We start from the raw sequence: 12,948 nt of genomic DNA on the forward strand, positions 1-12,948 counted from the left end.
ATGAAGTTCCTGTTTTCTCATTGGTTGATAAGTGATTTGGAGGATCACCATGTTGGATTAGACATGCATAAAGTATGTTAAACTTTCCCGCTCTTTTAACACATTTCAATAGCAACTTTTTATTACAATTTCTTGGTCTGCCTTTCGAGCAGCTGGTAGTGTATATATACATGTTTGTTGCACAAGATTGTGTAGAAGGTGTACACACTTTTAGATGGCCACGCTTAGTATTTCAAATAGTGCAACCCATGGAGTTGATCGTGTGGCAGACATCAACCCGTCTAAACTAGAATGGTCCGTGGTGGTGGGCGTTGTTCGACTGTACGAGGTTCCGAGTCAGTGGAATCCGGATGAAGCTTTTAGCATCGAGATGATCCTTCAGGATGAACGGGTAAGTGTATCATGTATTGAAATCGTTATTATTTTAGTGTGCCCAGGCCTGTGGGTTTATTAATGTAATTTATTATATTAAATCTTTCTTTGTTTTTATGTGGTTGGCTTTTGTTCATATAGGGTGATCGGATCCATTGTAGTGTACCGAGGAACAGCATTGTGATATTTAGGAGTGTTATCCGCGAGCATGAAATCTATTCCATGAAGAACTTCATTGTGCAAGGCTATGGAAAGTCAGTGAGGACTACACCTCACAAATATAAACTAAGTTTTTATATGAAAACGTCTGTGTCTAGACTCACCCCTGACACATTTGTTTTCAACCCGTTTCGATTCACAAAGTATGAAGAAATTGAGGCAATGGCTTCAGTTGTCGCTCAAAACCACTTGATCGGTTAGTATTCGGTCTTTCATTCTAGGCTGTTATGGTTTCTTTAATTCTTGGTCACTTTGAACCGGAGTGAATAGTAAGTGATCAGAGTATGTTTTCCATGTCTTATGTAGATTGCATTGGTCATGTGGTAGCTAAAGAAGATGCAAGAGATTTGGTTACCAAAACTGGGCAACACACTAAACGCATGGTGGTTTACTTGGAGGATTTAGAGTTTGTTTTCTTGATTCTCCTTTTGTTGTTGAATGAATTTTGACGTGGTTATAATCTTTTTTATATTAGCTGTTTTTGTGTCACTTTGGTGGTGTTCTTATTGATGCATTCTGCCTGTGTTTTTAGGGGACATAAGATGAAGTGTACTCTATTTGGCACCTTTGTTGATGAAGTGGTTACATTCTTGCATAGGCCAGATTGTGAGCCATTAGTTATGGTTGCCCAGCTTTTTAAACCATATGTATATTTGAATGATGTTAACATCCAAAGTAGCTTTGACCCTTCTCGAGTATATTGTAATGCTGACTTCCCTGCTGTTATTAGTTTCAAGAAGAGGTATGCAAAAAATGAAAAAAAGGGAAGGTCAATTCCTTTAGTTTTTTCTCCATATATGCATAATTTTTTTTAACAATAAAAACTGTGCTGTGTTATGTTCAATATTTTTTGTGTTATGTAGTTTACTTGAGCAAGGTGATCTAGCTTCTCAGAGAATCAATCTTATCGAGAGTCATGGCCAACCTTCCGTCTCTGATGAAATATCTCGAGGAACAATTCCAATCAAGTCAATGGAAGAAGTTCTCAACTTGGACCATGTGAGCTTTTTGGTTGAGTGTTTGGGTTTAAACATTCCTTTATTTTATGTTCTGTTGATGGAAAGACGTTATGTTTTTTTTAAATGGTTAGGAGACATCATGTTGGGTTGTTGGTACCATAGTTTCTGTCGATGTGGGTTTGAAGGATTGGTTCTACGTATCGTGCAACACATGTCCCAGAAAAGTGCAGCCAAATAAGGACCGCTATTGGTGTGATCATTGTAGAAAGGTTGGGTTTAATGGTGCTCTGAGGTAATTAGATGACAATAAGGATGTATTCATGTGCATTTATTTAGCATGTGTCACGATACAAGTTGGTCTTCCTAATTGCCATTACAATTGTGTTGTGTTTATAGATATCGTCTTGCTGTCATCCTTACTGATGGTACCGGTTGTATTAAGGTGACCTTATGGAATTCAGAAGCCAAGACTATTGTTGGCAAATCAGCCAGTGAAATACGTGATCCGACTGTAAGTCTTTGTGATTAATAATATTTTCAATTATCGGCAAGACCTGTTTCTAAGTTGTTAATTGCCAAAACATAGGATACATACCCGGGAAGTTCGTATCCGAAAGCTTTCGATGCGATTGTTGAAAGGAAGTATTTGTTTAAATTGTCTGTGACGTATCGGAATATCAGGTCGGTTGACCAGCCTTACAATGTAGTTAAGATAAGTGATGATGAGTCGCTGATAGGCCTTTATTCGACGGAATCTTCGACTTCCGTTAATATTGGGGTATGCTGGCATCCGGTTTAACATGTTTTGTTCGTTAATAGACTACCTACTTTTGTTGCTTACAAGTAGTGTGTTTTGGTGGTTTAGGCAAGGGTTCACAGTTTTACAACCAGTTTGGGTGGTGGTTCTCATGAAGGGGATCAAAGTTTTAGTGCCACTTTGGATGGTTCTTGCCAATTGGAAACTGAATCAGAAGCAAATGCGTTGGGTTTTATATCTGCATTGAAGGTTAGAAGGCAATTAAAGATAATCCAAAAAGTTAATTTATATTATGTTATGTTTTAGAAGGCCTTACATTTTTTTGTGCACGCAGGACTCCCCAACTGAAAGCAAATGTGAAAGCGTCCATGCCAGTCCCGTTAAGTCGGTGGTCGGTGAGGTTGTTGACAATGCTATCACGGTAGGGATATGTACTCCAGATGGTCAAGGTTCCAGCAACAAGACATTTAAAAGAAACACTGGAAAGAGGAAGCTAGAGTAATCTTAGTTTGAGTTGTTTTGCATAAGGGTGAATTGAGGAATTAATGTTGTAAAACTAATGTTAAATATGTTATATTACATGTTGTTGCTTTAGTAGTGTAATGTCAAGTACATGGGAATTAAGTTCAAGGTGTTGTAAGTTCTAATTAGTTAGGGGTTGAATGATGAAGGTAGGTGTAAGTGGGTGCAAGGTGCATGTATGTATATTTAGCTATATATATATATAAAAGATTAGTATGAAATTTGGTTGCTGCTCATTTTAGTAGTTCATTTGTTCGAAAATTCATTAGTCAATATATATATATATATGGTTATATGAGAAAATAAAGTCAGAAATTTCAACAAGCTTTTTCATCATCTAAATTGTTCGCTGATGTTGAAATACCTTTAAAGAACAGTGTAGCAAGTGTATACAACTTGAAGTATTAGTACAATGGTTGTTTCTCTTGCTACAAAGTATTCAGACAAGAAAATTACTAATTTAAAATGAAGAATGAAGTGCAGAGGCAAAGAAAACCTAATACAATATCTCATTCAATATCCATCCTGTGGCTTTCATCACAACAGGTTAATATATATATATATATATATATATATATATATATGTTGGGCAATGTTTAAGAAGTTGTTTCTCTTGCTACAAAGTATTCAGACAAGACAATTACTAATTTAAAATGAAGATTGAACTGCAGAGGCAAGGAAAACCTAATACAATATCTCATTCAATATCTCATTCATCATATTAGATGATGTTTTACATCAGTTGATAACTCTAGCTCAAAAGATACATCATATATCAGGATTCAGCTCATAAAAATGTATCTTCTCACAAGACTTGCGGATGTTCTACTCTCTCGGATACCTTCGAATGTCTACCATCATTCGCAAATTACGTTTGCAGACTATCCTAAAGGCTAGAAGATCTTTTGGTTTCAGCACATGTGCCTTGCAAAAATCCTGCCATCCGAGTCCAAACCTGATATCAAAAGGATTAGTAGGATTTTGATGGCCTTGGAACAGAAAAGTAGACCCCTGTGGCGAAGGGGGACTTATTATTGTCCAAATGGCAGCATCTCCGAATGTTTTCAATATTTCTGCGAAGTCAACTGGCACATACTGTGGGCGTCATTCCAAAACAAAATTATTAATATAATTGCTAACAGGTTAAATTAATTGAACCATACAACATAGACTCATAGTAGTGTTGTGTTATTTTACCAGTCTGCTGGCTCCAATGTCACTTGGCTGGAGTTCTTTGGAGTAAGTGTGAAAAATTATGTCTCTAACATAGATCAACAAATTTGAACACATTGTAATTGTCAGATAATTGATTTCTATGATTATGTTTGTTGAAAGGAATGAAATGGGATGACAAAAGTCACAAAATCAACTATGGAGTAAGAGTCATCTTACCTCATGTGATTGTCGATTTCGACAGGATCAGCCGTGTTAGGGCCTACTACTTCTTCAACATCTGTTGACTGAGGTGAATCACCGCTACTTGAGGTCACTTGAGGTTGTTCATCCTTTTGTACGTACTTTAGATTCAAATTCAGTTCAATTTCATCAAGTTTGTCAGAGGTTAGTTGGTCTCTCACATAGAAATTTGGATTTTGGGTCAAAGCTAACTCAAAGTTCATCTTATCCCACAGGGAAAGATAAAAGAGACCAAAGCCTACATACCAAAGCTTAACTGTTACATCTCTTTCTGCTTGATAAAAGGCTCTAATTGTCTCAAATGTGTCTTCTTCTATAACTCTATTCATATGATTACCGACTAACTGAATCTTCAAGCAGTTGTCACAGTGATCAATTGCAAAACATGTATTACCAAATTCTTTTCCATATCTTGCTAAAAAGTGTTTGGGAAAATGTCTTTTGCCCTAACATCATATGAACATATTTCAGTCGCCGTGGAAATTGAAATTTAATTCTATGTAACTTAAAATTACAACAAAATCAGTTTACCTTTACTTTGACAAGACGAAACTTGATAAGTCTATCATCATCTGAAGGCCAACTATTCATTGTTGCCATAAATCTTCTGTGTTAACGAAAGGGTAAACAATGTTAGATTGTACTATTTTCATTTAGTAAGTAACCTTTTTCACAAAAACTGATTGCATTTTCAGGAACATTCACCCATTCAGTTTTGAAGCGACTACTGTTCGTGGTAAGGGTTACGTCTTTTTTAATTTATACCCATAGATAGATATTCAAAAATAATAAAAAATTTCTCACACAAGTACCCACTTTGAAGTATAAAGCTCTGATTTTTAAGGAAGACACATGCATGTGTCTCATAGTATGCAATGAAAAATATAGAGTCATGAAAGTATGGTGGTTGAAGTTTTTTTACCTGTTAATGTCACTCCTGGAAGCAGAAATAGCCATGCCTACGCTTTGTTTTCTCTTCTGGTACCGGTCTTTTGAGGGTTAACAAGTTGAGAGTTGGTAGGGTTTAGGGTTTCCGAAATGAAGCAAGGAACCAAGTGATGCTTCTATGGCAGCGAGTGGAGTACCGGGTTCACCGTTCACATGGTGTAACATAATCTGCAAAGGATGTAGTTTAGAAGTTTTATTTCCGTTTCCTTCTGGACGAAGTTTTGGGGCCTCGGCTGATAGGCACAACCACGGATTAGACCTGGCACTAAACTCGCTAAATAGGCCTTTGCTTTGCTTAAAACAACATAAAAGTTGAGTTTGGAAATGAGGAAAAAATATGGTTTCGAGGGCGGGGCCTGTTAGGCCATGACTAAAACGAAAGTACTCTCTTTATTTATGTTTATTAAAATGATTTGCTTTAACAATAGAGAATTTATTTTGCAAAAATTGATCTCCCATACATGCCTAATATTAGTAATAAATATTCCTTTAAATCTCTCAGAAGATAAACTAAAATTAGTAATAATTCACTAATCAAGTTCCATTACTACTCATGTCAAATTAAACATTAAGAAAAATAAAATTCATCCAACATTAAACAAAAACATCAATTAAGTATTTAGTACGCTCCTCTCAACCATTTTTCAGTCATCAACTAAAAAATTCAAACAATTAAACAACTTCATAAAATGAAAACTTGAACACAAAATATACTATCAAGTTATTTTTCATGTTTTTTTTTTTCCGATAAGTTCAACTCATCAAAGCCAAAAGACCATGAGCAAGATCAGTTTGACAATGTACATCCCCAAAGATAAACTGATACAGAAAAATAACATAAACTAAAATAACCAACAAAATACTGTTACATCGGACATCTAAACAAACTATCCATACAACAAATAGTCACCTGCCATGACATTAAGACCCTAACTACAAACAATCACAGAGTTGAAGTCTCTAAATTATCTAATCACTACTCACCCACCTCTTACTAGCAAACTTTGTGTCCATTTTCATTATACATTCAAAAGCAAAAAAAGGATTGTGTTTCTTATGTCCCGCTTTTATTTTTTTTTTATCTATCCATCAATATACATATGATTTTGATGTGGTTATTTTTATCCATTTATAATTAATATGTCATTCTATTTTTGTTTTCATTTAAACTTATTATTTTTTTCTTCCCAATTACAAGTTATGGGTTATATAATATTTTTGCTGAATTTAATTTTAACCCAAAAAAAATCATTCAATGTATATTATTACTAAATTACTATTTTTGGAAAAAAAAAATAATAAGTACATGGACTAAAATAGTAATTAAATATTTTTATCTTTTCTTTTAATGAGAATATTTATTTAAATACTTAATTTAAATGATATTTAAAACATGCATCAAATCTGTCATTAGTTAAGAAAATGAGAAAACCAAATTTTTTGTTATGTTAAATTCTTTGGTGACAGTGATAAGCACGTTTCCTTTATCTGGTCATCGGGTCAGTCTAGCCAAAAAATAATTCAACCCGCCTGAAAACCCACTCATGAACCCGCCCCACCCATACTCTCCTATGTAAGCACTCATGTTTTATGGGTTTTTCTTATTGTTGTTGGTCTATGAGTTTCACAACATGTAAAATAATATAAAATAGTGAAAATCTTGAAAACCTAATAGTAGTCAACAACAATTATATCTGCGGAATGATTGAGCAATTCATTAGCTAATTTAGAACTGATCCAAAACCAATCCAAATGCAATCAAACTATTTCAGCAACTTATAACCAATTCAACATTTCAATTGTACCAAGAAGCCAAAGCTGAATGAAGAAGAATGAAATAGCTTGAAGAACAAAGACCAACAAAGGAATCTTAGAAGAGAACAGAACGAAAAAATCTGAATATACCTCTTTATTATTAGTGTAAGAAAAAAAGATCCATACAAAATCAATGATCTAAATCTCTCTCTTTACCTGATTAGTCATAGCTATTTATACATGTACTTCAAAATTATTATGCAGATCGATAACCAAGTTGAGAACACTAATCTTAACAAACCAAACTTAAAAGTAGAATAGCAAAACAGTCTTCCTTGCTAACACATTGACACGTGTACTCCCCATTTATACATTGCTAACACATTGCTACCAAATAAAGCTTAATAACCAATCTCATTAGAAGCTATTTACACATGTACTTCAAAATTATTATGCAGATGAATAACCAAGTTGAGAACACTAATCTTAACAAACCAATCTCAGTCTTCTTGGCTTTTTATTTTTTTATCTTTGCTATCTTTATTTGTACCTTCAACAAATTCATCCAGTGCCATACTTATGCCTAATCAGTTCAGCAACCAGTCAACATTTTATGATTTAAAACTTACAATTAATCAACAACAAAATATAAAGAAAAAAGCATAATCACAGTGCAGCTAAGCAATCAGAATCAAACCATAAATATCTCATAATTACGAAAATTTCAGCAGTCCATCAGAATGCAATGAGGCATGCACCATATCATCATCAACATTTTAGAATCAGGAAATCAGCTACTGGAATCACCAATCCAAAATTAGAATAAATCAGCATCAACATCTGAAGGCAGGATTAATAAATTGAACAATTGAATTTAAAACTCATCAACAGAAAGAATTCAAATAAAGAATCAAGAAATTAATATCTGAACAATCAGAATCATAAAAAAGACACCACATGCAGATTGAGAATAAAGTTCAAATTTTAGAAGAGTCGAGTCCGAGAGAGTTACTCTGAGACTTTAGACCTGAGGGTTTAACATTTGAAAACTTTGGCCATCGTGATAAACTGCAACTGCGAAACACCACACGCAGAACAGAAGCAACGACGGTGAGATACGGTGTGAATTGGACAACCAGAAACGATGCCGGCGAGGAAGGGAGTAGCAGACACGCGACGGGGGTCAGAAGCAGAAACGACGCAAAAGATGAAGGTAGAACCCGCGACGACACACGACGAGGATTGGAGACACGGCGACGACGACCCACGGCGAGGAGCAGAAAATCATTAACGACGACCCAAGGCGAGGAGCAGCGAGGCAGCGACAGAGTCAAAGAGGGCGACAGATAGACAAGGAAGAGAAGGGCTCGGTGATCACAACTATGTGGGGCTGTGTGGCCTGCGGTGGCTATGGGGTGGGTGGCTGTGGGTGGCTACGTTTCTTTTTGAAAGTCTCTGCATTTTCAGAGAGTAGAGGCTAAGAGGGGTGGGAGTGGGTTGCGGGTTTTGGGTTGTCATTTGTTTTATTTTATTTTTTTTGTATTTTTTTTCCTAACCTATAAAACCGGGCTCTTATGAGGGGGGGTATTCGAACCGTAATCCTTTAATAAACCCCCCGGATCAGGAGATTCACCGGTTAATTTCCGGTTCAACATATTTTCTGTTCAGTTTTTTATCAGCCAGCCGATCCAGCTCGGGTTCGAAAACTATCTTATAATGGGGAGTGACTCTTTTAACAATTTGAGAATCAACCATAGTTAGTAAAGTAACCTGTTGATTAATGCTCTGATGGAAGCCATCATTTCACATTTCATATTTTAAATGAGGCTCATTTGTTAACACAGATACTTTATGCACACCAAGTACAGTTTATAGGTATCTATTGTTTTACTACTTAGAGTTAATAATACCCCAAAAGAAAAAGTAAATGTCATTGTCAACCATTAATGTTTGCTTTAAAAGAAAACATGTAGTCATGTAGATTGTATGGCTTCTAAATAGCAAAGTCACAGAGTTGGTATTGTCTTAGTGATTGATGTGGTTCCATCCATTCTATTAATTGCACCAACTTCTTAATAACACCATAGATTTATAACAGATGACATAAATCCTAATTTAAAAACCTATTGAATAATGTTGGATTAACTTTTGTTTTTGATCGCATACCCTAAACATAGCCACTTTAAGAATTTGATAGAATTATCGTCATTTTTTATAAATATTAGTTATTTGAAAATAGTAATATAATCACATCATATGCAAGTTATGAAAAATAATTAGAAGTTTTAATTATACTCCTATTTTTTAAATATATAATTGATTGAGATTATATAATATTTAGTGATTAATATTTGAGTAAATTATGTTATACAATATATTTTTTTTATCTTAGTTATCAGTTATCAGAGCTATTTTAAATATTATTTATATCAATATCAACAGTTATTTTTTAAAAAAATTCTCTAATTATATATTGGACATAATTAAATAAATAACAAAGATAAGATTAAATAAATTTGTTGAATTGATACATTTTTCGTCTTTCAATAATAGTTAAAAGTTTCAAAAATAGTCATCAAGGTTTATTTTGTTTCAATTTTGTCTTAGGATAAGTTTTTCCTTTGAATTAAATGTACTCTTCCTGAATAATTTTTTACACAATTTTACAATTCTTTATTTATAGTTTTGTTCTCCTATACTATATAAATTATTGGGCATAACACAGCTGTGAAGAATAATAATAATAATAATAATAATAATAATAATAATAATAATAATAATAATAATAATAATATTTTTGACAGAAATTAAATAAGTTAATGATTTTTATAAACATGGTGTTCAAATGCTTACCAAAGGGACATTTGATCGAAATCAAAATAATAATATAATCACATCATATGCAAGTTATGAAAAATTATTAAATATTTTAATTATACTCCTATTTTTTAAATATATTATTGGTTGAGATTATATAATACTTTAATGATTAATATTTGAGTAAATTATCTTTTATACAATTTTATTGTCAACGATATATTTGATTCAAATTTAAAAACTTTAAGGATAAAGGTGAAACAAACTAAAACTTAGAGTATTCCTAAAATTTTAAACGAATTTCAGAGAAAAAAAAATATACTTTATCCAAATTTGTAATTATCATCTACTTACAATTCTAAAGCCTTTTGGAAGAATTTTGTCAAAAAAATTTTGAAAATACAATTTTATCGTTAACAATTAATATGGTAATTTGAGTCTTGCTCCTTAAAAGCTCGACTTTATTTATCCATCCCAACTCTTTCACTATTTAGTATTTTACAAGGTCATTTTGCAAAGATTAAATAAATTTGTAGAATAAATACATTTTTTGTCTTTCAATAATAGTTAAAAGTTTTAAAAATAGTCATCGAAGGTTTATTTTGTTTTAATTTTGTCTCAGTATAAGTTTTCACTTTCAATTAAATGTACTCTTTGTGAGTAATTTTTTACATAATTTTACAATTCTTTATTTATAGTTTTGTTCTCCTATAATATATAGATTGTTGGACATAACACAGCTTTGAATAATAATAATAATAATAATGACAGGAATGAGGATAATGATTTTCATAAACGTGGTGTTCAAGTGTTTACCAAAGAGACATTTTATCGAAATAAAATTAATAGTATAGTCACATCATTTGCAAGTTATGAACAATGTGTAAAAATTTTAATTATACTCCTATTTTTTAAATATATAATTGGTTTAAATTATATAGTAATTTAATGATTAATATTTTAGTAAATTATCTTTTATACAATTTTCCTATCAACGATATATTTGATTCAAATTTAAAAATTTTTTGGATAAAGGTGAAACAAAGTAAAATTTAGAATATTTCTTGAATTTTAAACAAATTTCAGAGGCAAAAAATATACTTTACCCAAATTTGTAATTATCATCTACTTACATTTCTAAAGCCTTTTGGTAGAATTACGTAAAAAAATCTCTAAAATACGATTTTATCGTTAATAATTAATATAGTAATTTAAATCTTGCTCCTTAAAAGCTCAGCTTTATTTATCCATCCCAACTCTTTCACTATTTAGTATCTTACAAGGTCATTTTGCACTTAATGTTAGCTAAACCATGCAAGACCTAAAACTTGTGAAATTTATTGCATCTGAAGAAGGTAGTTGTGCTTTCAAAGACATATTAACATTCTATAAATGGACTTCAACAAGCATTGGTCACCACAACATATTGTTTGGAGTTTGTCAAGTACTCTATTTTACACTTTGTAATCCTAAGTATGAGTGATATACCTCCAACAGAAGTTGAGGTTCCACAACTCCCTGATGAGATTATAAGTGAGATCCTCTATTTATGTGACGCTCAAACCATTGTCAGTTTCAGTGCTACTTGCCGTTATTGGAGGCAAAGGGTAACTTCATTTGAATTTCTCAGTCAAATCTCAAGGATATGGAAAAGGCGTGGCTGCTCACTATTCATTCACTTTGGGTTTGCATCTCCTGTGATCACCTCGGTGGATTGGATAATGAAGATTGATGCCGTTACCGGGGAAACCGGCTACCTCAACTTGCCTTTTCTTTTAACCCAACACGGTTGGTTTCAGCTCATTGGAGTCGAGATGGGAATCTTCTGTATCCGTTACTCCTCCCTTGGAAGGAGAAGCCACTTGGTGATTTGGAATCCAGTTTTTCAAATCCCTCGGGTACTAGATGATCCTTTGCAAGGTGGTTATTGTGAGGGTGCTTTCACTTATGCCTTTGCTCACTTTCCTAACAGTGTTCATTATGCAATTTTGCATGTATTTAAAGATGAACCCGAAAGCACTGCTTACACTTTAACTATGTATACAAGTTTCACTAGGAATTGGCATGTTAGAATTGCATGTCCTTCGTATGTGCAACGGTTGGATCATTCATATGTTGCAGCCAGTGGTGTTGTGTATTGGCTTGCTGACCGTGAAGACAATGATCAACCATACATTGTATCTTTTTCATTGATGACATTGACTTTTGGCCAAATTTACGTCCCTCCTCAAGCTACGTCTCATTGTGGTTGCCTTTTGGTTAGAGATGGATGTCTATGTTTGGCATCAAATAATCACACAATCTATTCATACAACTCAGTTATATGGCAAGTAAGTGACACCCATGGAGGTGTTAACTGGTCACAACTATTTACATATAATGGAATAGGTACTTTGTACGTGCCAGCTGTCATGGTTGATCATGATGTTATCCAAGTTATGGAGAGGCACCTACAACTGGTTGGGGCTCAAGTCATTGCGTACTCTCAGTTTTTTATGGTTCGATATAACCCCATTGAAGGCACAAGAAAGAGGCTTCATCGGGTTTTTTATGATAATTATGTTAAGATTAAATCTATCCATGCATATGAAGAAACTTTATTTCCTGTGTGATGGATTACCTAGAAAGTTGTAATAGCCATGCGTTGCTCCAAACTATGCTTCCTAGGACTTAGGGTTTAAAGCTTTAAGGGTTGTGTGCTATTTAGAGTTGGTTTTAGTGGAAAACTATGTCTTTGCTTATTGTGGTTTGTTTAGTGTGTATGAGTGTTACCACCAATGTCATATATTGGTTCGACTTGCATTGTACAACGAACACCATGCATGGCATTGTTGGTTCGTTTGTAGTATTTATCCTTTATTTTTAAGTTCATCTGCCTTATTTGTGTTGTAAGGGTTTGTATTTGAGTTGGTGCAAAGTATTTTATTTATTATGCTGTGTTTTTATGATTATATACTTCGATGGGTTTGAAAAGAAAATGTTCGATTTCTTTCTCTTAGAAAGACACAACACATAGTGAAAGTTTGCCAAATAGTTTCCAATTGTATACCGTATTTGATGAGCAAGTTATATTAAAAATATCAAATCTTAAAGGGCAGCTTTGAATGACTCAAGAGAGTTTGATTATGTTATGAAACAACTTTGGATAAATGAAAAAAAAAATATTAGTCACACCAAACATAG

The 12,948-nt window shown here is 33.4% G+C and overlaps 3 protein-coding genes across 3 annotated transcripts; 2 read left to right on the forward strand and 1 right to left on the reverse strand.

The window, feature by feature from the left end:
* The first annotated feature begins 214 nt into the window (after positions 1-214).
* Positions 215-2,809, forward strand: LOC110265905 (replication protein A 70 kDa DNA-binding subunit B-like). The gene is made up of 10 exons (XM_088494802.1): positions 215-391; positions 514-787; positions 898-997; positions 1,124-1,333; positions 1,455-1,590; positions 1,682-1,842; positions 1,947-2,061; positions 2,137-2,328; positions 2,416-2,556; positions 2,642-2,809. Exons 1-10 carry the CDS (start codon positions 215-217, stop codon positions 2,807-2,809), a joined length of 1,674 nt encoding a protein of 557 aa, XP_088350928.1.
* Positions 2,810-3,654: 845 nt separating this feature from the next.
* LOC148553266 (uncharacterized) lies at positions 3,655-5,202 on the reverse strand. Its single transcript, XM_088492901.1, has 5 exons — positions 5,168-5,202; positions 4,777-4,852; positions 4,222-4,691; positions 4,027-4,090; positions 3,655-3,924 (listed from the first exon to the last, which is right to left on the reverse strand). The coding sequence occupies exons 1-5, from the start codon at positions 5,200-5,202 to the stop codon at positions 3,655-3,657; spliced, it is 915 nt and encodes a 304-aa protein (XP_088349027.1).
* Positions 5,203-11,240: 6,038 nt separating this feature from the next.
* LOC107611492 (putative F-box protein At3g25460) lies at positions 11,241-12,377 on the forward strand. The gene has a single exon (XM_016313408.1). It carries the CDS (start codon positions 11,241-11,243, stop codon positions 12,375-12,377), a length of 1,137 nt encoding a protein of 378 aa, XP_016168894.1.
* Positions 12,378-12,948: the final 571 nt, after the last annotated feature.

Source organism: Arachis ipaensis, chromosome B7, assembly GCF_059453495.1.
Source record: "Arachis ipaensis isolate K30076 ecotype BB chromosome B7, ASM5945349v1, whole genome shotgun sequence".
NCBI classification, from domain to species: Eukaryota; Viridiplantae; Streptophyta; class Magnoliopsida; order Fabales; family Fabaceae; genus Arachis; species Arachis ipaensis.

Excerpts from the sequence above, each read along its gene's own strand:
- LOC107611492 (XM_016313408.1), top strand. The coding sequence starts at position 11,241 with ATGAGTGATATACCTCCAACAGAAGTTGAGGTTCCACAACTCCCTGAT.
- LOC148553266 (XM_088492901.1), bottom strand. The coding sequence starts at position 5,202 with ATGGCTATTTCTGCTTCCAGGAGTGACATTAACAG. Across the intron at positions 4,692-4,776 it reads TTCGTCTTGTCAAAGTAAAG|GGCAAAAGACATTTTCCCAA; the intron begins GTAAACTGATTT and ends ATATGATGTTAG. Across the intron at positions 3,925-4,026 it reads ACATTGGAGCCAGCAGACTG|TATGTGCCAGTTGACTTCGC; the intron begins GTAAAATAACAC and ends TGACGCCCACAG.
- LOC110265905 (XM_088494802.1), top strand. The coding sequence starts at position 215 with ATGGCCACGCTTAGTATTTCAAATAGTGCAACCCATGGAGTTGATCGT. Across the intron at positions 1,334-1,454 it reads GTTATTAGTTTCAAGAAGAG|TTTACTTGAGCAAGGTGATC; the intron begins GTATGCAAAAAA and ends TGTGTTATGTAG. Across the intron at positions 1,843-1,946 it reads GGGTTTAATGGTGCTCTGAG|ATATCGTCTTGCTGTCATCC; the intron begins GTAATTAGATGA and ends TTGTGTTTATAG.